Here is a 27959-nt window from a genome sequence, read left to right as displayed (position 1 = left end):
GTTATAGTTATATATATACACACACACACACACACACAGAGAGAGAGAGAGAGAGAGAGAGAGATATGGTATAATTTCTAGGGACATTTTTCAAAATAAAAGTATTTGGATAATTGGAGAACCACGTGGAGTGGTTTTCTTCGTAGACCTAGCTTGGATGGAGTGCAATTTTTATTGTGCTGTATCTCTTAGCCTTACTATTTCCAAGTGTTTTGTTTTTTCTTTCACACTTCTCCTTTCTCCAGTTTTGGACTATACATTTGAAGCAGAAAATGAGAGGAAGCGATTACGCTTGCACCCAAGAGTGCAGTTTTCTAAGCTTCCCTCTCTTCCATCTAGCGGAACTGTAACTCTCAAAGGACAGAAGATGGAAGAGTGTGTGACTAGCAGGCTCGAATTAGAGGTAAGGTGATAAAAAAAGGGCTGCAATTTTTGTAGGGCTTTCATTTTCAGGTTATAGTTGGATCAAGCCCAACATTAGTATAGGGATGGTGTGCTGCCCCATCGCTCTCACACACATGTGTTTTAGAGAGTTTATTAATACTCCCAGCAGTTCCCTTCATCCAGCCTCAGAACTGTCCCAAATAAATCCAGCCACAAGCAGGCCAAAATTAGTCCACAAAACAATAGAAAGTTGCTCCAACAAGTAAGTCCACCAAACAAACTTAAAGCCACCAGGCAAAACTGAAAATACATCCACGAGAGCTCACTTGGCAAGCATGAACAAACATGCAGCCATAAACCAAACATGTTGTTCCCAGCAATGCCTGCCATGATAAATAGCTTTCCGGTGCAGCCCATCAGGACGGGCAGGGCCTTCTCCCAAGAAATCTGGCAGATCTCTTTTGCTCTTGTCTTTTTTCTGCCCAGCATGCTCTCGGATCCAACGTGGAAGGCAGCTCCTCCTCCTCCTCCTCTTCACTGACCTACAAATTGTCCCCAGCCAGAGCCCCCTGTAAATCTTTTTCAGCAGCAGTTCAGAGTCATTAATTAACCCAGTTCCTGAATTGGCAGGAATGAGCTCATCCTCTCTTGAGCCAGCCTCCAAGGAAGAGTCAGAGGAGTCATCCAAGGGAGACATCACAGATGGCCAGCTTGTGGATCACAGACCACAAATGAAAGATGTAGTGACTGCTGCAGGGGGAAACAGTTTGAATTTCTCTAGCTATCTCGGACCCCAGGGAACTTACTTGGATTATCCCTCCCAGAAAATTTACCTGGATTATCAGTATTATTGTCACAAAAATCTGGAAAGCTTGCCCACTTCTGCTTTAAAGATTTCAGTAGAGGTCAAGGTCAAAATGGTCTCTAACCTCACCAGAATACCTACAGTATTGTTCCAGTACAGGTAGTCCTCAATTTACAGCAGTTCATTTAATGACTGCTCAAAGTTACAACGGCACTAAAAAAAGAGACGACCATTTTTCACACCTATGGCCATTTGAAGCATCCCCATGGTCACATGATCAAAATTTGGATGCTTGGCAAGTGGTTCATATTTATGACAGTTGCAGTGTCCCAGGGTCATAAGATCACTTTTTGCAACCTTCTGACAAGCAAAGTCAACGGGGGAGCCAGTTTCACTTAACAACCATGTTACTAACTTAACAACTGCAATAATTCACTTAACAAGAAAGGTTGTAAAATAGGGCAAAAGCCACTCAACAAATATTTGACTTAAGAACATAAATGTTGGGCTCAATTGTAGTCGTTAGTCAAGGACTACCTATACTACCAAAGGTGGTTATCCCTCAAAATGGGCTTATCTGACTGTGAAATGAAGCCATTCTGGCAAAGATGGATGAGATATTTCAGGATCAGAATATTCCAGTCTTGAATTATTTTGTTGCATTTGCCATAGAACTCTACACATGTCGTATACTCCACTGTAATGTTTAGTAGCACTAGTCCTGCACATAATGGAAGCTCCTGGAAGAAGCTTTCACTATTATGGGATGGTAGAAAAGTTATGGAGGGTATGGTTCTTATTTGCATTAAGGATGACGAGGGAGAGGAAGCTAAATAAAATGTTGGTTTCTATGTTTAACTTCAGTTAACGTGAGCCTTTATATAATTTTAGGAGACATGCAATTCATTAAATCTTACACAGTGTGTACTAGCTCTTTAAAGTTGGGGTGTCTTTACTTTACTTTAAAATGTCACTTGAATTGGGGGCATTGGAAACATCTAATTGATCTAGATGGTACCCAACCTGATGATATTCAGGAATTTTTAAAGAACTGGGCAATTCTCTCAGGCTTTGGGATAAAGTGAAGATGGAACTCAGACTGGATGAGTGTTTGGGTTATATGCTGTTGTTGGGCCATCCGTCTTTTTATTTTTGCATTTTTATTTTGTATTTGTTGGGCCATCCATCTTTTGTATTTTTGTATTTTAATTTTAAAAACTTTTTAATCGTAAGATTAAAAATCAATGGAAGTTGTGTGGCCTATAAATTGCTTGCTTGCTTGTTTGTATGTTGAATGAATGAATGAATGAATGAATGAATGAATAGCATTATATTTCCAGTTTTGTGGAAGTATGTGTTAGTAGGTTTCAAATCAGCCCAGTTGGAGTGAAATCCATATTTTAATCAGAACCTTCCTCTCTTTATTTCTTAGGAAAAAATCAAAGATAAATTGCGTCCAATTCCTGTATCTCTTAGCATTGCAATTCATACCCCTGAGACCTCCGTAAAACCCAGAAGAAGACAGGGAAGGTCACTGCCAGATCTTACTCCAATTCTGAATGCTAGTGAGCCCAACACCGTGCATTCAGAGGTAAGTTATCTACTTGAATCTTTATGCTAGATATCTATAAGAGTCTTATTATGCTATGACATCAATAGAAAATCTATTTAAAAAGGAAATATTATCTCAACAATGTTTGCCACTGCAGTCAGTGCCAATATACTGTAAATTATTTCGTCAAGAAAAGAAGGTTGCAAGCATTGGGGATGAAAAGTAGATCCTCCATCCCTTGTTGGGAGATAATAAAAAGGCACATTAAATTGTGTTCCTCATCCCACAGACTGATGGCTCTGTCGCTTCCTTCCTGTAATTTTGTACTGCTAAGAGTTGTGATACATCTTGAAATGCTGGTTCAAATACAAGGCGGCCCCCTTGCTCCTGATGAATGGAATGTTGACTTCTTAGTACTGAGAATTGTTGATGGGCAAGAGTGGAGGTCTCTAAACTTGGCAAGTTTAAGACTTGTGGACTTCAACTCCCAGAATTCCTCAGCCAGCCATGCTGGCAGGGAAATTCTGGGAGTTGAAACCCACAAATCAGGGGCAAAATTGCCAAATTTGGTGACACCCCTGGTCTCTGGAGCCACATGTGGCTCTTTCATCCCTCTGCTGCGGCTCCCTGTCTCTGGTCGGCTCCACAATTGATAGGGCTTTCAGTTAGAACAGGTAGAGGAAAAAGGACACTGCGCTAAGTGGAGACTCTATGGTGGGGGAACTGGACCTCTGGTTAGCAGAGGAAAAAGGATGCCACACTAGGAGGAGTCTCTGTGGTGGGAGAACAGGACTTCCAGTCAGCTCCAGAATTGAAGTGGGGGCTTCTGGTTAGGACCTTTATGGCTCTTTGAGTTTTTAAGGTTGCTGACCTCTGGTCTAGACAATAAGGTTCATGACAAATTGCCACCATTGATTCACCTGTCCTGTTCCTGGATCTAAACATTAATAAAATAAAGAAAAATAGGGATGTGGGTCTTATCCCATTCTGGTAGAGTAGGCAAAGTACTTATTTGTGGAAATGAAAAAAAGAGGATAGGAAGAACTGAAGGTAGCTTTCTGTGGATGCAACACAATGCGACGGGAGTGATAGATTTGATATTGAGTCTGAATTATTTTCCTGTTTATGGTTGCATATAATGAGACAGCTGACTGTTGCTCATATTAATATGTGGCATATGTAAAATAAATTAGAACAACCTCCTTCCTCTTGATTTTTGTCATATCACCTGTGGCATTTGCTACTAAACCGTTGAACTTGTATTCTTTCTTAGGTGCAGTTTCTGAAAGAAGGCTGTGGATCAGACAACATATGCCACAGCAATCTGAAGATGCATTACAGATTTTGCACCAAAGAGGGAAACGACGAAAGATATGTCTATCTCCCCATGTAAGTCTACAGAAGGAATTGGCAAGAATGTGGTAAAAATGCTTTTACCCTCCAGTTCCCAGTGATGTGACTCTGTTCTATTTCTCCAGGGAAAACAATGTTCCGGTGCTTGTTCTCAAAGACCAGAAAGATATCGCCCTTGAAATTACAGTGACCAACAGTCCTTCCAATGCCGTGGACCTCCTGACAGATGGCGAAGACGCTCATGAAGCGAAATTTGTAGCAACCTTTCCCGACAGCTTGACTTATTCTGCTTTCAGGGAGTTGAAGAGCTTTCCGGTAAATTTCACCAAATTGATGAGGATGTTCAAAGATACTGTGGTTTCACTTAATTTTGGCTTGATGCAGCTGTTTTTTTTTTAATTAATAAAGGAAAAACTCATCTCCTGTGGTGCTAATCCAAATGGCTCTCAAGTGGAGTGTGAACTTGGAAATCCTTTTAAAAGAAATTCTACCGTAAGTATGGTTTATTTTATGAGCTGTGGTGGCGCAGTGGATAGAATGCAGTACTGCAGGCTACTTCTGCTGACTGCCAGCTGCCTGCAGTTTGGCAGTTCAATTCTGACCAGCTCAAGGTTGACTCAGCCTTCCATCCTTCCAACATCGGTAAACTGAGGATTTTGCTTGTTAGAAACCCCCTAGTTGCAAATGACATTCCCTGTGATGCTGCAACCATCGTAAATACATGTCGGTTGCCAAGCACTTGTGATTTGATGACATGATTGTGGGGATCCTGTAATGGTCGTAAGTGTGAGAACTGGTCATTATTCACTTTTTTCAATTCCATTGTAACTTTGAATGCTCTGTAAATGAATGGCTGTGTGATGACCTGGGGCACGGCACAGAGATAACACAAAGAACTGGCAGTTCAAACTGGCCCTTTATTGGTCCAAATTTCCCCAAACGCTCCCATGTTTCTGGCCAGTCCCAGAGCAAAGTGATGTCAAACCCCACACACACACCTCAAGCAGCCTCTGACTGTAAATAGTCCAGCCCAGCACTGTGTACACCAAGGCTGCACAGCAATAAATCCAGTAGGGCAAATCAAGGAGTTCAGGAAGAAAAGAATCCAGGTAATTAGTTCAGAAAGAATGCAAGGACTTTTGGGAAGTTCAAATGTCGGCACTCAACACTTCAGGAACTCAGCGTTTGTTCCTGACAAATGCCTCTCCCACAGTGTCTCCTTAAATCTCATTCCCCAGGTGTGCCTTGTGAAGATGGGTGAGGCATTCTTCTCCTGAATAGCCTGCTCAGTCTGTGCTGTTCTCGCATTCTCTCCACTCTCCATGCTCTTGGATCAGTAGGGAGTGGTCCTTGCTCCTCGCCTGAGCTCTGTCTCTCATGTTCATCCTGCCCCTGTTCCTCCCTGTCTACAAGCTGTCCTAATCCTGAAAGGCCCTGGCCTGACTGGCCCTGCCCTTCCCCATTTTCCTTCGAAGCCAATGAAGCCACCCCCTCAATCTCTGTGGCTCAGGTTCCAGCTTGTCTTCCCCCACGGATTCAGGCTGGGGGGGCGGGTGGCATGACAGGCTGCAAGTCCGGGACTACCTGCATACTATCCCCTCATTAAATGACTGAATTTAAAAATTAAAGTAGAACCATAGTTATCTGTATGATCAAACGTATCAGAAATTAAGCAAAGCAGCTACTCCTTATTTCTTATTTATGGCAGAAGTCATAAAAGTGATATTAAAAGAGAAGACACATCTTTTAGCAAAAAGTGAGAATTGGGGGAGGATACATAATGTTAAAAAGCTAGAAATTATACAATGCTTACTGTAAAACTTCTCACTAAAACATTGGCTTTAGTAAATTTCAGTTAACAAGTAAGACACTGCCGCCAGTACATCAGTTATGTCTCTCTGATTTTAATCAATCTCAGGAAATTAACCAGTTATGGCATATAAGATGTATGCCTGCAATATAGTGTAATCACTCTTTTTATTCCTTTTCTTAGGTTACATTTTATGTGATTTTAAGTACAACCAAGGTTAACGTCGATACGAAAGAGCTGGATATCAATCTGAAATTGGACACGTAAGTTCTTTTTTTTTAAAAAAAACTTGATTCATCATGTTTCCTACTTTGTTTCTAATACTTAGATATGGCCATGAAATAGGTTGTGAACGCATCCGCATTATAACATGAAGATAATTAACTATTCCTTGAAAGTATCCTTTTGCTTCCTTTTTGTTGCAGGACAAGCAATCAGACTAATTTGGAACCAATTACTGCGAAAGCTAAAGTTGTTATTGAACTGCTTTTATCACTTACAGGGTAAGTGTCCTTTAGAAATCAGCACCAGAAATGGTCCCTTTTAAAAGTCATTTTCATATATTTGTTTTTGGTTTTTTTTACAACAGGGTTGCTAAACCTTCCCAGGTGTATTTTGGCGGTAATATTATTGGGGAAAGTGCAATGAAATCTGAAGATGAGATCGGTAGCTTAATTGAATATGAATTCAGGGTAAGTTGGTATACGTGAAAAAAAGCTTATTTCCTTTTTTTGGTGATCAGATAAACTTGAAATTTCACACATAGTCTTGCCTTTGTATCTCAATGGCGTTTTTAAAAAAGATCCTCACTAGGGAGAAGTTAGCCTTTGCTTTTCTGGCAAAAGCAATGCACAGATGTTTAGCCATGCATATAGCTATATCAGTGATGGCGAACCTTTTCTGCACCGAGTGGCCAAACTGGAACATGTATGCGCATGTGCGCACATGTGCATGTGTGAGAGCACCAGAAACCCAAAGACCAGCTGTATGTGCTGGCCAGCTGGTCTTCGAGTTTCCGGTGCTCCAGAGTGCATGAAGACCAGCTGGCTGGCATGCATGCACACGCCAGAAACCAGAAGAGCAGCTGGCAATGGTGCACATGCCCTCAGAGAGGGCTCTGTGTGCCACCTGTGGCACACATGCTATAGGTTCGCCATCACGGAGCTATATCGTTGTTTGAAATCAACCAGTAAACTTGGGTGCTTAAAAACAGAGATAAAATAAGGTACTCAGTACTGTTGCATTTTATATTCAAACTATTTCACATCTTTTAGATGTACCATTAAGTGCATATTCCTGAGAAATATTTGAAGGGGTAGGGATGAGGGGAAATCCCAAACTGTATAGTGATTAAGGAATAATACCTACTAACATTAAAAAGCTATGTTTATTTTTAATTGATAATCGTTTCTTGATAGGTGGGTGGTTCTTGATATATGCTTAAGTCTTCTAATTAATTGCATTTACCCAAAACATTTGTAAAGATGCCAATTTCCATCTTTAGGGAGTGCATCAACACTGCCTCCAGTCTATTTAATTTGGTAGTATACACATGTTGTCAAAGAGAGAAAAGAGAGAAGAAAAAAAAGAGAATCTGAGTAAGATGAGAGCTCATTCCCATAGTAAATATTGTGGGAATGTAGTGACTTAGATTTTAAATTCCCACAATAGGAACGATCACCACAGGATTCTCACACTGGTAATGAGAAAGGAGAGACATTTTTTTCCTCTTTTGGTCCTTGGTACCTTGCAATAAACCTGCTCCAGACAATTATTGGACTTAAGAAAAAGGAGTGGGGAGTGACGCAAAGAGTTACAGGAACTTCCTTCCATCAGCAGGAATCTTTGGTGTGTCAGAGTCCTGTTCCATAAACCGAAGGAGAACTACCAAACTAATAATGTTTATCAGTCATAGGAATCACTAGAAATACTAATTTCAGATGTTCCTAGTCCCCAGGACTCACCTGTCTTCAAGCTGCTTATATGAAACAGAATTGTTTTTAAAATCATACATTCAAGTGATTTTGGTTCTGTTAAGATTTTTCTTAAAATAAAAGATGCAAGCAAAATAAATAAAATGGGTCATGTATCACGACACACTCTTTGTGATTGTATTGGAAGTTGAGCAACCTACTTCAACCTGACCTAGACATTTGGAAAAGACTATATTGAAGAAGACTGAAATTTATACTATCTTGCCATAATAAGCAAAAAAGGAAACACATTCATAGTAAATAGAATATTTGCATTTATTTTACACGATAGTTTTTTAAGGGTGTTATCTAGTGACTAATATGAACAAATGCGTGTATTTTGTTTCTGACAGATTACAAACTTAGGTAAACCATTGAAAACGTTTGGTACAGCTTTCTTGGAAATTATGTGGCCGAAAGAACTGAGAGGAGGCAAGTGGCTGCTCTATTTGGTTTCCATTCATTCCAAGGAATTAGGAGAATTACAGTGTACTCCTCAAAATGAAATAAACCTTTTGAATGTTCAGGTAAATGAGCACCACTGCATATTTTTCAATTAAAATGGCTGTTCTGTGGTATTTATAAGGGATTGGTGATTGGGTTGGCTCAATCTCGGCTTCTTGAAGAATAAAGAATGAAACACCTCAGGATCTTTGCCTGTTTCTTTGGCACGCTATTTTGGCTAGCCCTGCTGATATTTCACATAGTTGGAATGTATGAAAAAAGATTATTTCCTTTTTTTGGGAAATTACATACATAGTCTTGCCTTTGTATCCCAATGGCAAGAATAAGCTAGTTTGGTGTAGTGATTAAGGCACCAGATTAGAAAGTGGGTGACTGTGAGTTCTAGTCCCACTTTAGCCAAGAAAGCCAGCTGAGTGACCTTGAGCCAGTCACTCTCTCTCAGCCCAACCCACCTCATACGGTTGTTGTTGTAGGGAAAATAGGACGATGTATGTTGGATATGTTCGCCACCTTGAGTTATTTGTAAAATAAAGGTAGGATACAAATAAAATAAAAATAAATAAATTTCTGGAATGCAGGAAAGGATAGCACACAGTATTTGTTTGAATTAGAAATGAAGAATATGGATAGAAAAGTTTTCATTCCTTTCTCTTGAGGAAGACTATACTTGTGCATAAAATAGTATGAATTTTCATACTCCTTGCTTTATAAATTCTGTATGCATTCCATTACGAAGTCTCTATCCCAACAAGTTCCATCTTCTTGCTTGGGGCAAGTAAACCCACAACAACATATTTATATGCTACCAGTGTAGTTATTTCCTCTTTGGTCCTAGTGGACCTAAGGCAGAGTTCGCTAAGCTCTTCATAACCCAGGACTGAGCTACGTGAAAAAACCTGTCCCATGTATGGCATGGGTCACAATGGCATGACACTTTTTTGTTGTTTAACCTGCCTTAGTACTCCCAATAAAATATATAAAGATTTTTGAAAACTATTGAAAACTTAATAAAAGCTTGTGAACTTGGCTACAGAATTCAATTGTGCCTTAAATCTGGCTTAAATGGTTGTTTTTGTTTATTTTTTAAGTGATCCACAGCATGCTTTATATTAACTACTTTTGTATGTCTGTTCATATTTCTAGCGGTCTCAAAATTCACGGATAAAACGTGACGTTGCAGAGAAGCAGACAGACGGTGGCAAAAGCTTTTCTTTGTTTCCAGAAAGAAAATATAAGACATTGGTAAGCACTTATTTAACTAGTGACAAATTGCCTTGTCAACTTCCCCCTCAGTATTTATTTTTGGAACCAGAAATAAGGCATGTGTTCCAAAATAACAGGAACCCCACGCTTGCTTTGTTTCTTTCAGATTTCAGAGTCTACTAAATGCAGTCTATTGTCAAGTACACCTATTAAATTACACTTAGCACATTTAAAACACCCATATTTAAAATTTCCAAACACTCAAAAGAGTTTGTGGGCATCTTAATGATGCCTAGTTTCATGGCGGCATAATTTTTCTCAGATCAGTCCATACTGTGTCATATTAAGGATTGATTGAAAACTAAATTCTAGTCAGAGACAACTTGAAACATAAGAAAGCATGCAAAGGCTACAGGTAGCCATTTGGAGTGAGCCATTTTGATGTAGTGGTTAAAGTCTCTGGTTTAGGAGCCAGGCGATGGTGAGTTCTCGTCTTGCCTTAGGTTTGAAGACAACTGAGTGGCCTTGGGTCAATCACTTTTGCTCAGCTCTAAGAAGGCATCCAGGGCAAACCACTTCCAGAAATCTTGCTAAGAAAACTACAGGGACCTGTCCAGGCAATTGCCAGGAGTCAAGATTGACTCCAAGAGACAAAATAAATAAATAAGCTATTGGTAAATTTTTTTAAAAGGCAGAAAGAGAGAAAGACATGGAAATATGTTTTATGAAAATAACCCCCCAGCTTCCTTCATGTACACGTATAGAAATATTTACTGAATTTATTCTTTAGTGAAATTAATGAAAGTAGGGCTTTATCCAACCAGGTAATCCAACCAATAGCACTAAAATAAACTTGAGACCTCTACGGCTGCAATCCCTTAGTTCTAATGAGAACATTCCAAAAAAAACTGAGCGATTTTCCTAGGCCTCCTTGTGAGCATGGAAAAAACTGCCATTCTTGTCTCTGATATCAGTGGTCTTCATGATTGGGCAAAATGGGATGTGCAGCAACAGAATGCAAATAGCTTGGATCCAATATTCCTGTTCCATAAATTCCCAAGCAAGCAGCAAAATTATGCCATCCATGAACACCTGAAGTGAACTTTGCATTCACTGGAACCCATGCCATGATGTGGGCCATAAGAAACTCAACAAGGAAAATAAGATAAAAAACTTCTCTTTTTTCTTCGTACAGATGTCCTCTTTCCTCTCATTTTAGGCTTGCTCTATCAATGTTTTTCCATTTGTTTTGGAAAAAAAAGCTTGCTGTTATAGGACTACATGAACCTTGCCCCCCCCTCCCCTGCTGTATATCTGTTTTTGAGTTAAGGTTTTTTGAAAACTTTCTGTGTATTGCAGGAATGCAATGAAGAGACAAACTGCGTCAACATAACATGTTCCTTGCAAGGCTTAGATAGTAAAGCCATAGTAGTACTGCGCTCAAGGTTGTGGAACAGCACCTTCCTAGAGGTAGATTCTATAAACTTGTCTTACACAGATTTGAATTGAGTTCTTGTATTTGTTCTAAAGAAAGCTTATTTTACTACCCATAGGAATTCTATAAAATGAGCTATTTAGACATTCCTGTTAGAGCGAGAATTGGCATTTCTGCTGCGGATAACGTCAAGCTGGCAAATGAAGCTACAAATGTGAGTCTGCAATTTTTCTCTACTTATGGCTGTCATAAGGGTGAATTGTTGACTGTACATCCTTCCTTCCTTCCTTCCTACCTACCAGCCATTTCTGTGGGATAGTACAGCACATTCAAACCTGCAAAACTCTAAACGTGGTCACTAATTTCTAAATGTTGGTTACATCTTTCCCTCAACTAGCATTTAGAAATTCATCATTTCCAGAGCCGGTTCCCAAAGAAACTGTGGTACTGTTTAGGGGAGGCAAATGATTCTGCATTGTTCTTGTGAATGAGTAAAGTGTTTTAGATCAATAGTGAGCAGTCTCAAAAGAAAAAGTGAGCTTAAAAGCCTCCTTCAGAGTGATCCCAATTGCCAAGATCAGCAGCACACTTTTCCATCTTTTTCAGGAAGAACACTCTAGTGAAAAATCTGATCTCCCACAGATTGTAACAAGAATGTGCAGATTTCAAAAAAGTAAATGTAGCGAAAGAGGATAGTTCTGCTACTTTACAATGTGATTGATAAATAATTTGAAAATAGTTTTGCACTGAAATAGTTTGTAATTCAAAGGGAGCCTCTACTTCATACCTTCCAAATGTTTAGATTATAATTCTTAGCAGGACCAAGAGTCCAACTTCCTGTAATGAAGAATCCCAACACATATAAAAATAACAAAGTGGATGAAAAACATTGAGTGCTTCAGTAAAGATGTAGAACCAATGTCGTAGCACATTGGCTAACTTTTACCTGCATGACAACATTTTTTTCTGCTTCTTTTGTAGGTACGAGTTACTGTTTTTCCTGCAAAAACAGTCGCTTTATATAAAGGAGTTCCTTGGTGGATCATCTTGGTTGCTATTCTCGCTGGGTTATTAATGCTTGCTTTGTTGGTGTTCTTATTGTGGAAGGTGAGTTATATTTTTTCAACATGCTTGTTCCTATTTAATTATTTCAAATGTGCAGAGAACTCTTAATCTTCAATGCTATATACATTTATATAGTCCCAATAAACTCAGCTGAACTTTATTTTGTCTAGAGATGAATAGAATTGCTGTGCCAATGCTGTTTGAATTAGTCAGGATCTAGGTTTTAAAATTCATTGAAGAAATAGGACACTAAGTTCCTTGGGCATCTTTTATGCATGGGCACAGTCAAAAAGCTTTTTATCAAGTAATTTTGAATACTGAATCAAAGCTACATTTATTCACGTTTCACCTAATGCTTGTCTCTAAGAGCAAGATCTGATTTTTGCAGAAAAGTAGCTGTTGCCTCTGTAGGGAGCAAACATGTCCTTGTTGCTCTGACAAGCATTATATATTTATTTTACATTCTTAAAATAATGATTAAAAAGGCTTGCCCATCTATTGACAGCTACTGTTCAAGGTTCATAACTGAAACATTAGAGCATGTAACAAAGGAGTTAGCTGTAAAGAGAAAATTATAACCCCAAGCCCATTGTAGCTATTTTACAAGACACATTTTTAACATTTAGGTACAGAGCAGTCAAGTTATTTCAATCTTTTCTCCTTTTTTTTTCCTTTTTCCACAATAGTCCCTAATATTAACCGAGTGCCTTGCTTCCTTATAGTGTGGTTTCTTCAAGAGAGATAAGAAAGATCATTTTGATGCCACATATCACAAGGCTGAGATCCATGCTCAGCCATCTGATAAAGAGAGGCTTACTTCTGATGCATAGTATTGATCCACTTCTGTAATTGGTAATTGCTTTTTGAATTTATTAGCTGCAGGTTGGTTGCGGTGGCTAACGACTCAAAGCTTGCTGCATTTGTTCTGCTGGTTGCCTCGTTTCAAAATACCAATTCTTTTTAATGCTTGCTTACATTCCTTAGAATAATCTTTCTCGGTGCACGAATATGCCAATCCTTCTGTCAATTGTTTTTTTAACTACTGTTTACTTATACATTTCCCCTTCCACTCTGGAGACTTTCTACTTAGGGTTGGCATCCCAATCCTAAATATGGTGGGTCACGGTCCAAGAGACTAAACACATCTCTGGAACTCTCGTCTGATTTTTCTATGAAATAAGGATGAAAGTCCTGTGTTAAGCCAAACTGGTGGCTTTCAAACTGTGTTCCAAAGAATGTTGGCTCAGTTCCTCGAGAAGTCGGGAAACTCGAACAAGCTTTTCCAGAAAAACAACTTGCCAGCAGCTAATGTCCAAGCAAATCTCTGAAGGCTGGTCTGTGACTTGAGCAAGCTGTCAGTCCTTCTTAGAGGATGGTCCTAAATCTCCTATAGCTCTGATGGTGAACCTATGGCACGGATGCCACAGGTGGCATGGGGAGCCATATCTGTGGGCACACGAGCGTTGCCCTAGCTCAGCTCCAGCACACATGTGCCCGCTGGCCAGCTGATTTTCGGGCCTTCCCAGGCCCACCGTAAGTTGGGAAATAGGCTGTTTCTGACCACCGGAGGGCCTCCGGGGGGTGTTGAGGAAGGCCGTTTTTGCCCTCCCCAGGCTCCTAGAAAGCCTCTGGAGCCTGGGGAGAGTGAAAAATGGGCCCACTGTGCCATCGCGTGCCAAAAGCGGGGGGAGCATGCACATGTGCGCAGGAGGCTGGGGCACAGGTGGACATTGAATTATGGGTGTGGGCACGCACGCGCACGATCCCCCCGCTCTCCCCCCGCTTTTGGCATGCGACGGCAAAAAGGTTATCCATCACTGTCCTATAGCATATTGGGACTCAGTAGTGCAGCAGTCCCCAAGCTTTTTGGCACCAGGGACAGGTTTCATGGAAGACAATTTTTCCACAGACCTGAGGGGGCGGGGCGGGGAGGAGCATGCAACCTAGATCCCTCACAGTTTACAGACAAGTTTACTGTGCGGCCTGGTTTGTAAACAGGGATTGGGGACCTCTTCCTTAGCAAACCTTCAGTGATATGAGGAAAGCACTTTCCCAGAAAGAAAGTGCTGAGCTAAATTGTCATTTCCTAACAAGTCACCAGACACCCAGTAAACTCCTTCTGTCTTATCTAATAATAGCATGTTCATACTTAAGGTTAAAATAGTCTTTTGAGTCTCCTTAAAACTATTTGTGTGAACACTTACCTCTTAAAAGGACAAAGCAGCACAGAAGTGTCTGAATATGAAGGCTGGGGCTATAACTTTAAACCACAACTCTAGTTTTCATACAAGGGGTTAATGAAACAATTCAATGGAATGAATTCAAAGCTATCTGGGCAGTCATTTCAAAATTTAGATGAATGCATACGAAAAGAAGACCATATAGAAATAATAAAGAATATATCTAAAATATATCACCATTTAACTATTTAACATTTTCTATTTTGACTTGTGCAGGAAGCACAATCCAATCCAATAGTTAATAAGTTCCTATGCTAAAGCTCTATTAAATTTAATGGAGTTTTTCTTGGATATTATATACAGAACTCTTATAACTACATTATAACTATGTCTACCTCCAGATTTAAGCATCTGTATTCAACCATTGTTGTCCATAATTTTGAGTCAATGATAAGCTTCAGTAAGATATGGACTATGTTTTGAAATGCAAGACATAATTTTACTTTTTTAGTGAGCAGGTAATAGCTTTATTAACACAAATGCATGCCAAAACCCTTTACTGCTGTGGTTGCTCTTTCCAATGTAAGGCAATTCGCAATTCTCAGTTTTTACCGAAGTTTATTAGAAATTTCATTTTATTTTATCTGTACTTGGATCTGCATTTCTTTCTCTAAAGACTGCCTATTGCATGCTGGCTAATGTTGTGTATACCTTGAATGCATAGATATAAATGTGCATTGTACTTGGATTGGCGAAATAGCCACTTTCTTTTGTTGCTTTATATCTAAAGAAGCCGAAATGTTCCAGTTAGGAAGATTTCTCAAACAGATCAAAATTTATTTCTCTGACCAAGTCTTTGCTACAAGTTATACAGTAAAATGCCAAGTATGGGTTAGAAATATAGGTTGTATATATTCAACCAAATGGGTTGAAAGGCAGGAGAAACATTGTGAATTTTAAATCAGATGATAAAAGAAAATCTTATGACATCTCCTGGTGATAGTCTGAATAATGAGCATCCTTTTGAGTAGTTATTGATCCAGGCCAGGGGTGAAATGCTCCCGGTTCAGACCGGATCACCTGATCCGGTAGCAATGGAAGCGGGTGATTCGGAGAACGGGTAGCAAAAATCCCTGCCCGCCCCCCATGCCCAGCTGAGCCGCACAATCATCAAAGGCTTTTTTTTTTTTTACTTTTAAAAGCATTTTTTCTACAACCTCTTCGGCCGAAAAAATGCTTTTAAAAGTAAAAAAAAAAGCCTCTGATGATCGCGTGGCTTAGCTGGGATCGTCAAAGGCTTTTAAAAGAAAAAAAACCCTTTTTTTTCTTTTAAATGCCTCTGATGATCCCAGCTGAGTTGCCTGATAGGCAGAGGCTTTTTAAAAAAGCCTCTGCCGATCAGGCAACTCAGCTGGGATCGTCAGAGCCTTTTGAAAGCATTTTTTTACAATCTCTTCGCCAAAGAGGTTGTAGAAAAAATGGTTTTAAAAGTAAAAAAATAAATGGCCACGCCCACCCAGTCACATTACCCCCCCAAGCCACGCCCATAGAACTGGTAGTAACGAATTTGAAAAACAAAGAGAAGGGGTGGTTACTATATGACCACCTATCCTTTGCCTTGTTGGCTGACATTTGTTGTACATAGGGTGAAAGAGCCCGTGGGCCTTGTTAGTAACTATAATTTCAGAGTTGGATAACAGAGTTGGATTGACATTTATGTTCATTTATGCCAAGAACATTTATGAGCAGCACAAATTGGATGGCTGTTACTCTTCCCATTTTTCTCCAATGTCGCCATCCTTTAAAATAATGTTTTGGAATATGAAATACCTGATGATACTTTTCTGTGTACCTGCCTTAAAATTAACTTTGAACTTGACCTAAGTTCTAGTAGGTTGTCTGGGGCCTGGATTTTGGCATTTGGCCATGGTGCATTCTGATGCCAGGCCTGCTTTAATTTTGATCTCTAGTTTCCATCATCCATAGATTCACTGGAATAGATTCCCAAATGTATGTGTTAATGGTATAAATCAGAAAGTGAATGATCAATTTTTATACTTTTATTGAGCCAGGTAAATTAAGTATTGTTCTATACTATGTTCTCAGCAAGGTTTGATATATTTGGACTGGCCTTTAATTTTAACACTGGCTCTCCCAAAAATATTACCAGGTTGACTACAAAGAGATTTTACTTTTGTGAAATAAATTTGAGATTGAGAGTTTTCCTGGCAAGCTTAGATTGCAATCTTGGTGAGACTTTCCTGTAGGACATCTGGTATTGTATTTGTCCCTTTCTTTAAATGTACGTTCTGTGACAATATATTTCTTCTTGAAAGATAGAGATAAGGAGATTGTAGTGCAACATATCTGGGGGTCTCCAGGTTGGGTAAGACCATAACATTGAGCATTGTGACATTTTCTCTTCCTTCCTATAGTGCGGGTTCTTCCGGCGTTCCAGGTACGATGACAGCATTCCCCGCTACCATGCTGTAAGAATTCGGAAGGAGGAAAGGCAGATCAAAGATGGAAAAACTAAAGAGAACCATGCAAAAAAACAGTGGATCACAAAATGGAATGGAAATGAAAGTTATTCCTAGGGATCCCAGTTGAACTTAAAAAGACTAAATGAATTTTAAGATGTCTTTGAGCAACATGATGGATGCAAGTGGAAGACCTGTTTGTTTTATAAATGTTATTTTCACATCAAAGTTGTTTGGTGTTACAGATCTAAATTTTAAGACTCCCTAAACCAGCTTCTATGCATTAACTAATCTCTTAGTCTTTTGAAAAAAAAATGCAGTTAAAATCCAAATTATCAACCCGGAAAGGGATAGATTTACTCTTCTTTTGGTGAAATGGAGCTATATGAATTTTTCCCAGTTGAGGAATTTTTATTTTTTATTTTGTTGCTTCCAGGTTAAGTCTGGAGAGCACTTGGCTGTTTTTGAGAAAAAAAAATAAACACATTGAAACTGGTTGTCTGGGCAAGGACATCTGGCCACGGTCTAAAAGAGAAAGGAAACACCCTGAGTTGTGTGGTTTGTTAGAATGCTCTTGGCAAAATTTGACTGAACTGCAAAATTACTTGTTATTTCCAGAATCTGAATTACGTGTTAGGTCAAGCCTTAAAGTTGTTCCTTTGATCCCACCTTTCCTGCCTTGCTGAAACTTCTCTCACCACATGCAAGATAGCAAGATAATTTTCCTAACAACCAATAGACATGTATTTGAGTATATTTGTCTACACTATTTAAATATCAGAAGATAATACTAATATTTTGTCAGGCAAATTCTATGGAACTCCAAATGAGATAGAAAGTAATGTTACTTATCATTCTTTCTCGTTTGTGGATAGTTACTTGACCTTGATTTTCTTTTTGTCACTGAATGCTTAATATAAAATTGGGGGTTTCAAACTTGTCTGCCTATCAAGATACTAATTTTTTTTCCTATCTCCAAGCCCAGAATATATTTACTTTAATCCCACTAATTTCATGGCTGGCTGATTATTCAGGAGTGAGAGATATGGACATACGGACAGAAGTTAATAATTTACATTAATAGGATTAAACCATGACATTAAGAACTGGTTCTAACATCAGGAAAATTAGCTTGTAATATGTAACTCTGTTCAGTTTTAGGAACTGCAGTGTTTGCAGTTTTAAGGAGTAAATTGCTGGAAAAAGTGCATATTAAGGGAAGCAAACATTTGCTGATATTTGTAATTTTGGGGTGGGGGGGGTTGGCAGTAGATATCTACTAGTGAATGATTCTGGATCTAGACTTAGTTGCATTTTGATCCTGTTTGAAACAATGGGACCTAACTGCAACTAATTTCATCTGGATCCAACTCTATATTCATGAATTGATGCAATGATGTATGGCTGAATTTCTAAAGGAAAGCTCAGTTATCTTGTAACCCTGTTCCCACAAAACCCTTCTTGTCTAGAAAGAGTAATTTATGTTTCTGAGTAGGGAGACCTTGGCATTCTGCATCTGTTTTAAAGGCACTATTTACTCTGGTTATTGTACTAATACTGTGTGCAGAAAATCCCGTCATTGTACACAGTGACATGGACATGTGTTTTTCAGGTAAATTTGCGGTCTCTAAACCTGCTAATTCCATATTCTAAGACTAGGTGTGTGAGCACCAGGTTTAAAAACAATCTTTAATGTGCAATAGGTCATGTTTTAGTCATGTTTTAAAAATTAGCATTGCTGAATGTCGCTTACACCAAATATATACAGATTTTCCAATGATGATGTGTGTCCGGGTTAATAGATTATGGTCTAATTCATTTTGTCAACAATTGTGTACTAGAGAGCAGGCTACTTTTACCTCTGAAGACAGCAGCCACAATTGCTGGCAAAATATCAGGATACCAAAGAATTAGACCACGTTCTATTAGTCCCACAGCTCCTCACCATTGGATTAACGTTGGCTATGAAAGCCTGCATTGATATATATACATAGATTTTGTCTTTTTTAAAGCTTGAATATTGGTTGTACTTTTTGTATATACTGTAAGTCATTCTTATATATTTATTTTTACCATAAATCTTTGTCTTTAACTAATGGTTAAGCCAAAGATTTTTGATTAGTGAGCAATAGCATATCAAGTTCAGTGAATAAAAGTAAACTTTTTTCCACCAAATGTGCCAATAACTTTTTAAATTCCAATGACTAGAATATTCTCAGAAATCTCTTCTTTATGTATTTCTAAATTATGTACTAGAGATGTATCTTCTAAGTAATTTGTGCGCTAATGCATACTTACAGATATTTATAGAAGTTTTATATGACTAACTTAATTGAAAATATAGCAAGTGCTTATTGGAGTGGGGAGGGGGCAAAGGATTTCTTTGTTCTGTGTTTGGAACAAGGTTAACTAGTACAGAAGCTATAGCACTTGAACCAAAATATAAATTTGCTAAATTAACTATGGTATTTTAATGGACGGGTTAAGGACTACTGAGTAATTCCTCCATTTCTAAAATTTAAGAATAGTTCCATACAAAATGCCATTTGAAACTTGCAATAAATGTAATTGTGGTCTTATCATATCAAAATGTTGGTACTGATTAAGTATTATACACATATGCTAGCATTTACAGTATAAGAAATCCAATGGTCCATCAGAAGGTAGATTTTGGAACTGTGCAATGCAGGGCTTTGCAATTTAATTCCACGTAGTGTTCAGAGCACATGGGACTGAACATTGCACTGTAGCTCTATAAAAGTAGCCTTATCTTTTCCGGTAAGCTTTAGATGGTTGCTGCATTTGTGGTCTTGTGTGCGCTGAAGTGCTTTCTTGGAATCAAATGCAAAACATAGCACAGCGCTAACTGATATAATTTAACAACAGATATAAACTATGCAAGCCTGTAAGTATTTACCTTAAAAAAACAGGTATTCACGAAACAAATGAAATGTTAAAAAGTTATGATATTTATGTAGTTACTTACCAAGCACATCTAAGTTATATTAAAGTAACCAAAATATCTTTACAAACCCCAAGGCATGTCAGAACTTTTGAGCACCCCTAATGTTTGGAAATTGAAAGTTGAAAATTTTGACACGCCCCAAAATATATATATATGTCTTGTGCTGTGTAGTTCAGTATAAAAATATGTTGGTTTGGTGCAGGATGACAGTTTGTTCCAAGGTTTGATTTCTAGTTATTAATGTCAATTTCTATCATTCCACTTTTTATGGTTATCCAGATGACCTTTTTGACCACACATTTTATACAAATTATTTTTCATAAAGCTTTTTTAACTTAAAAGGTATAAGCTCTTTTTTGAAGCTTCAGGTACAAATTTGGTGCCTGACATTAATCCACTAAATGCTGCTGTTTTGTCTCCTCCATCCACTTTATTTATATGTGGCCCATAAAAATAATCCCACAACCTTAGGTGTGATGGATAAATTTTATTTAAAACTCCATCTCTGTAATGGGCTTATTCAATCGAAAAAGTAACTGAAACACTACTATAATTTTTCATTAAAACTAACTGGTTATTCTGGTGGTTTGTCAGAAAAAAAATGTAATCAATAAGTAAAAGTATCATGTTGAGTCACATCACTGGTATATATTTATTTTCCACATTGTTACTAACATCTAATGTTGCATCATGCCTGAAAATTACATGTGGATATGTCAATAAACGTGTGAAATAAATTTTGTATAAAAACATTTTCATGCTGGTAGTAATTTTGTACTAGATAGTTACTTTAAATTTCTATATTCTTATCTACATTTGGAGGGTTGCATCATGGGTTGTATAATTCTTTTGGATTTGGAAGCAATACCCACATCAATAACAATATTTAAGGCTTAATTCCAAGGTAATACAGGCAGTCCTTGTTGAATGACCGCTTATTGAGCAATTGTTTGAAGTTATTATGGTGCTGAATGAGAGGGACTTATGAGGATTCCTTGTAGTTGTGGCCATTGTTGTGGTCATGGGATTATGATTCAGTTTATTGGCAACAGGGTTACAATTATAACCATTACAGTGTCCCATAGTGACATGGTCATCATTTGTGACCTTTACTGCTGACATCCAATAAGCAAAGTCAGTGGGGAAACTGATAGGAAGTTGAAAATGGTGATCGTGTGAGTAGGGGACACTGCAACTGTGCAGGACTCACCTAATGACAGCAGTTGGAACTGCTACAACCGCCTCTATAAGTCAACATAATCACGTGATGTCCCACTTTATGATTGTGTTGCTTGGCTACAGAATTGCTAATCACAATACCGTTAAGCAAGGAGTACCTGTATATTAAAATAATATAATCACATGAGACAGTAAACAGGGAATATACAGGAATACTGAAGAATATAACATAAACCAAAGCAGCAATAAAGGTAAAGTTTCCCTATCCCGTCATGCCCAGTTCTAGGGGGCGGTGCTCATCTCAGTTTCTTGATGAGGGAGCCAGCATTGTCTGAAGACATTTTCCATGGTCATGTGGCCAGCATGGCCATACATCAAAGGCATACAGAACATTGTTACCTTCCTATGAAGTGGTACCTCTTAAGTGGTACCTTGCATTTGCACGCTTTCAAACAGGTGGCCAGGAACTGGAGCAGGAATGTGTGCTGATCCCATTGCACAGCACTTGGGTCTGGCAAGCTAAACACAAGACATTAATTGCAAATATTTATCTTCCAATCAGGAACATGGGCAACATAATGGCAGATAAATCTTGAAAGGTCAGCAAATGTCTAGCAACCTCCTGATCAGGTCTTCATTGAAGCTCCATTCCATAAAACAAGGGAGAGGGTGTTGACTATTTTATATAAGTTCTGAAGCATAATTAAACATACCAAGTTTTGAATTGCATTGTGTTGCTGGCTTTTACGAAGGAGGATAAATATTTTATCTTGGAATGATTTGCCATTATACCAAGAATGAAACAAGGTTCAAGGCTGAAGAGCCTTACCAAGGAATCAGGTCTCAGGGGTCTTAACTTTGAGATCATCCCAAAGTTAAGACGTTAAAATTATCCTACTCTATACCAATGTCTCATTAAGTACACCAGGGGTCCCTAGGAATTGGGCTGCGCAAATGGCACATGAGTGCCTGCCATTTGCACGAATGGAGTGCATGCATGAGTGCGCAAACAGAACCATCCCCTCTCCCCCATCCTGCTGCCAGTCTGCAAAGCCAGAAAGACTGAAGTACAGGACAAAACAAAATATGGCCCTTAGTAAATAAGATCTGGTTGAATTCTGCACTATATACTGAACTGTTTATATGTAAATATAAAATCACATAGAGTTCTATGTACCACGTACCTAAAGAAAAGAAGAATACACCACTATCCAATTTCTCCTTGCCTACAGGAGACTACATCAGGGCTGTCAAACTCCTGACCCACGGGCTGGATGTGTCACATACTGGCCACGCCCTCACCGGGTTTAGCGAAGGGGGAAAAAAGTCCCAATAAGTCATGTGACGCTGTTGTGATGACATGAGTTTGACACCCCTGCTCTATGTAATATGTATAGCAAAACATTTATCTAATACAGCTCTGATATTTGGTCTATAGCAAAAATGGAGTTATATTCTGCCAATAAATTATGAGTACAGAAATAAATATTTTAGATTTAGATTGGGAACCTGTTGAATTAAAAACCAGCAAGTGTTAAATACATAATTCAAATAGCTTATTCCATTCATCTATTTTAGTAGACTTGGCAACAAACTTTCTGTCCAAAATACTATTCAATTTGTTTGATTAATGTTACACAATTACCCTCAACATTATACAGGCATAAAAAAACTGATATTGAAGGATGCCCTTTTTTCTTAGCAATAAACAAGACAAATCAGGAAAAGAAGATCCTTTTTATAACATTGTTTATAAAATTTATATTAAAATAATATAATATTAAATAATAATAAAATTTATTATTATCTTGTCTTTTTGTTTTATAAATATTCTGTATCCATGTTAAAAAGTTAGAGCCGGAACTGATTTGTTAATGGTGCAAACAATAAAACCATTCTAGAATATCATTTTTTTTCCACATTAAAGAAGATCATAGCCACTTTTTTAAAATGTATCTTTCTGATTACCTTCAAAATAGATCTGATGTTTTACCTCATACATCTTTTTGAAACAAAACTAGTCTGATCAGGATGTAACATTTCAGTTATAAAATATATTCTCTTTTGCAAGTATTGCAATGAAAAGCTTATCTCTATATTTGATTAAACAAAAGTAAGTCAGTCTGACTCTCCTAATCTTTTCCTTCTTTATAAATAAAAAAACTTTATTTCCATAAAAAAAAAGTTCTTTACATTCCTAAATCTATTTCATTATTTGAGATACAGGTTTAGCCAGAAATTTTTGGAAAGTCTAGGATATTGCACATAATATTGTTATATCTAGAGTTTTATCCAATTTCAAATTTTTTTATTGCCTCTTTAGTTTTAACTTCAGTTAAGGGTCACAGTAGTTACTGAGGACTGAGAATGCCTTTTTATAGAGATCCCCACAGAGGACTAATGATTGAGATACGGCTTCAGAATCTTTCATAAGATTTTGGTGAGAGTTATCAAAAAAGTTACATCTTAACAGGCAAGGTAAACTAAGCTAGCTATGATCTCAAATAATATTCAGAGGCTATGTGTACATGTTTATCTATAGTTATCTTAACCAGAATTTATTCCACTTACACCATTTTTGGTATTTGCATGACTTCCTAAACCAATAACTATATTGACTATAGTCACACAGCAGTTCAGTTGAAAAGTAACTCACTGGTTTATGATTTAATTCTCAGGGCCAAACACATTGTTTGGACTGAATAAATACAGAATAAATTCTCAATTTATCAAACCTCAGTTTAGCAGATGTCACATGTGGTATGCAGAATCTGATCACCATTATCAGTGCACAAAACCGTACTATGCATGCATAAAATCCCATCTGCAATTTTGTAGCTTTTAACAAATATTTGAATGCAATGATTTTTCCCCCTTTCCTAATCTGTTAAATTGAATGTTTACTCTACCTCCCTCTTCATATGCTCAACAAGTGAATTGGAAAAAGGCTTGGGAGATTTAAAGCTAGCAAGTCAATTTTTGGTTTAAATTTAAACCCAGGAATTATGGGCAATTACAGATATACAAAGTAAAATTAAGAGGCAGCAGAATTAAACATGAGCATTTTTCTTAACTATACGGAATAACTGATTAAAATAAATTGCTATAAGCAGCATAAAACAAAATATGTAGGGATGGTTAAATTATGCTGGGATGGTTAAATTATGGTAACTATTTCTGCTTGGCAGGACTGCAGAAGCTAAGATGTCTGTGCTACTAAACAGTACGTGTTTCTGATATGCTTTACCTCACTGAATAAGTGAATTAAGAATCCAGAACTAGTTATAAATTTATTTCCAGCTGATTCATGAAGACAGCTCTGTTATTAGACAGAGTTACTTAAATCAGTAAACATTAGGGAAAAAGATAAGTGGCAAGGTGTGGACAGGTTGTAAACTAGGAAGTTTGCCTTTAAACTCCAAACGAGGTTCTTATTCATCGGCATAACAGAATATTATCCTGTCACCTGACTAAAACAAGACTCGGTTGTTAATTCAAAAGGCATTGTCTTTTGTTGGTCCTAATTATTCAAAGCATACATTACTCAAATGTATTTAAACTACCTGGCTATACAGCATATTTTACTTACCAAGCTAAAGCTATTAGAAGTTACTTTATAACATTTTGATTACAGAACTTTAAAGTGCAGTAATTCTTTTCATTTTATCAATTTAAAAAACCTCCAAACCCTTTAACTACCACTAGCAAAAGAAGAAACCAAGTGCTATCTAAATGTAGCATTGTGATATACATGACTAGTGCATACCTCCTGGTTGTGGGGTACTTGCTAAAATTAACTGAAACCCTATTAACCCTGAGAGATCTCAGGATTTATTTTTGATACTTCAAAGCCCTGCCTGGCTTTAGAATTTTTTTTCCTCCTTTATTTTGCCTCTGAAATAACATGACTAGGTAGAATAAGAGGAAGGTCAGTAAAAACCATTTGGTTAATAATTAAATAACCGCTTAATTTACAGGTTTGTCTGATTATAGCCAATCAATATTTGCCTATCTTGATAATATATTGCTCTCCAATAGAGGGTGGTATTCCCAAAGTCTGTTTCAACCTACACCATCAGTTCTCCTCTTCAAGTCTCTCCTTCCTCTGAAATGGAAACTAAATGTACTATGTGCTTTGAGTGGGAGTGCCAATCATCAAAGCACTTACTAATAAAAATCAGACTATTGTAGGAAGTTAGCACCCACCCCTCTCCTAGAAAAATGAAATATTCTAGGAAATATTCAAAAAGCAGAATATTATACCTCCCTGGATGAAAAATGGAGAAACATGTTTTTTAGGCAGGAAGCAGACTCTCTCTTAATAGCCCCCACACCAGTGGTGGGTTGCCCGCGGTTTGCACCGGTTCTATAGAACCCATAGTAAAACCGGCGGGAGGCCCCGCCCACTGACCCTGACATTATCAAAATGCTTCTGCGCATGCGCAGAAGAGCACGCGCATGCGTGCATGACCCGCAAACCAGTAGTAAAGGTAAATAGAACCCACCCTTGCCCCACTCTCAATAGCCCACAGCAGATGTCAGTACTTAAGAAATAAAGAGATAGCTAGGTCTATTCATAAGCAAATGCCCTCACCCAAGATCCAACAAAGATAGGATTAGCCCTCTACCCATCTAGCAACAGAACTCACCACATGGCACCTGGAGAGATTACATCACCCAGCAAGATTTAACCAAGCTTGGGACTCAAAAGACAACCTACAAAATTACCCCTGCATGGCCCCATGGGAGTCTGACAACCAATCAGCTCAAATTCAAAGCCCAACAGAGGGTATAAATCTCTCTCTCTCTCTCTCACCCATGTGCTTTTTTGCCCAGGACCTCAATACCATGTGGTCCTGTCTACCATTAAACCATCTTTTCAAGCAGTCTCCATGTTTTCAGTGTCTTTCTCCCCACTTGGAACTGAACCCAGATGGATATTTCTCCCAATGCTATAAAATAGGCATTTCTATACAGAGCCCCAAATGAGAGTACAAAGTTGTTAATGGCATTGTAAGATTTACAATACTTGCAAATGATCAATTAATCAGCTCCTCCCGAGGCCTGCACTTAGACAGTTTTTACTGTACTAAGAGCATGCAAGCTTTTAACTAGGCTTAACAAAAGACAATAAAAAGTGTTTGAAAAGCTTGGTCCTGCTTGCCTCCTCACTAAATTTTGCATCATTAGCCCAACTTCTTAAGTACCACCAAAGATTGCCTTTAAAGGCAAAGAAGGCATATGAACTTGCAAAGGAATTATCTATTCCCTTCCAATGGATACTTACCATGAAAATTTGTTGAAAAATTCTAGACTTCATAACTATTGCCTTCAGCACATGCACAAGATTTGCAGCATATGTGTGCATATTTTCTTGGAAATTAATGGAACTGACTTGTATTCATTTTATTTCAGCAATGCAAAATACAGGTAGTCTGTGTCTTACAACAAGTTCATTTAGTGACCATTTGAAGTTACAACGGCACTGAAAAAAGTCACTTATTACCATTTTTCACACTTATGACCATGGCAGCATCCCCATAGTCATGTCATCAAAATTCAGATGCTTGACAACCGATTCATATTTATGACGGTTGCAGTGTGATCACTTTTTGCAACATTCTGACAAGCGAAGTCAATGGGGAAACCAAAATCACTTGGTTTCACAACCGTATTACTAACTTAAAAACTGCAGTGATTCACTTAACAACTATGGCAAGAAAGGTCATAAAATGGGACAAAACGCACTTAACAAATGTCTCACTTAGCAACAGAAATTTTGGGCTCAATTGTGGTCATTAGTTGAGGACTACCTGTATGAAAATAATTGAGAACAATTAACAAAATAGAGGCATTTTAATAAGAAAAAAACTGCACGGTTTTGTGGTATATTTACAATTTGAAGAATAAAATGGAAAAGATATTATGCCTGCATACATACAGAAACTTTGTCTAAAATTATCACAATTCTAAAGAAACCTACTTTAATTTTTCAGTTGCTATAGAAGACCTGGGAGATTAACAGAATAAATTGGAATTGATTTGTCATGATGTTGTGGGAACAAATATCCATCTGGTTCAGTTCCAAGCCGGGAGAAAGACACTGGAAACTTGGAGACTGATTGGAAAGATGGTTTAATGATGAAGCAGAAGAACCACATGTGATTCTGGGCAGCTGACAAAATGGAGTTGAGAGTGGGATGGCTATCTTCTTTGGGCTTTGTATTTGAACTTTGTATTTGAGTTTCCTGTTCCTATGCAAGAGTCATAAATAGGAATCAGTTGCCAAGCGTCTGAATTTTGATCACCTGGCCACAGGGATGCTGCAGTGATTGTAAGTGTGAAAAATGGTCCTAAGTCACTTTTTCATAAATCACCAGGGAAATGGACAGTAGAGCCACCCTGAAATGAGTACAGTAAGGCAGTACTTACAACAGTTCATTTAATGACCGTTCAAAGTTACAATGGCGGTGAAAAAGTGACTTAGGACCATTTTTCACACTTACAATCACTGCAGCATCCCTGTGGTCAGGTGATCAAAATTCAGACGCTTAGCAACTGATTCCTATTTATGGAATCCCTACGCACGGTCACTCAAGCACTCGTCACCTCTCGTCTGGACTATTGTAATGCTCTCTACATGGGGCTCCCCTTGGGGTACACCCGGAGGCTCCAACTGGTGCAGAATGCGGTCGCGCGGGGGATTATGGGAGCAACGGGGCGCTCATATGTGACTCCTCCTGCGCGAGCTGCATTGGCTTCCAGTGGACTTCCGGGTGCGCTTCAAGGTGTTGGTGATCACCTTTAAAGCGCTCCATGGCTTGGGGCCAGAGTACTTACGGGACCGCCTTCTGCCACCAATAGCCTCCCACCAGCCGGTTCGCTCCCACAGAGAGGGCCTCCTCAGGGTGCCGTCGGCCAGACAATGCCGGCTGGCGACCCCCAGGAGGAGAGCCTTCTCTGTGGTGGCACCTACCCTTTGGAACAATCTACCCCCAGAGATACGAGTGATCTCCGACCTCAGGACTTTTCGTTGGGCCCTAAAAACTTACTTTTTTCAGTTAGCCGGTCTGTCTTGATTTTAGGGTTGGTTTTTAAAATTTTGATACT

General features: G+C 38.4%; 1 protein-coding gene across 2 annotated transcripts in view; it reads left to right on the top strand.

The window, feature by feature from the left end:
- ITGA6 (integrin subunit alpha 6) overlaps window positions 1-16822 on the top strand; it is a 37070-nt gene extending 20248 nt beyond the window's left edge. Inside the window, exons 10-24 of one of the 2 annotated variants that reach the window (XM_070956902.1) lie at window positions 246-403; window positions 2622-2780; window positions 4015-4130; window positions 4220-4409; window positions 4503-4586; window positions 6088-6167; window positions 6330-6407; window positions 6494-6596; window positions 8231-8404; window positions 9486-9584; window positions 10905-11015; window positions 11099-11194; window positions 11962-12087; window positions 12768-12897; window positions 16661-16732. In XM_070956902.1, coding sequence (XP_070813003.1) covers window positions 246-403; window positions 2622-2780; window positions 4015-4130; window positions 4220-4409; window positions 4503-4586; window positions 6088-6167; window positions 6330-6407; window positions 6494-6596; window positions 8231-8404; window positions 9486-9584; window positions 10905-11015; window positions 11099-11194; window positions 11962-12087; window positions 12768-12875 — 1682 coding nt within the window. In that variant the 3' untranslated portion in view covers window positions 12876-12897; window positions 16661-16732. Of the gene's footprint in view, window positions 1-245; window positions 404-2621; window positions 2781-4014; window positions 4131-4219; window positions 4410-4502; window positions 4587-6087; window positions 6168-6329; window positions 6408-6493; window positions 6597-8230; window positions 8405-9485; window positions 9585-10904; window positions 11016-11098; window positions 11195-11961; window positions 12088-12767; window positions 12898-16660 lie in introns of both variants that reach the window. The other variant, XM_070956901.1, reaches the window with a different exon arrangement.
- Window positions 16823-27959: the final 11137 nt, after the last annotated feature.

This window comes from Pituophis catenifer, unplaced genomic scaffold, assembly GCF_029215685.1.
Source record: "Pituophis catenifer annectens isolate HBS135680 unplaced genomic scaffold, rPitCat1.0.hap2 SCAF_1, whole genome shotgun sequence".
Classification (NCBI taxonomy): Eukaryota; Metazoa; Chordata; class Lepidosauria; order Squamata; family Colubridae; genus Pituophis; species Pituophis catenifer.
Note: the sequence above shows the minus strand (reverse complement) of the source record. Positions and strands in the feature narration are given on the sequence as shown.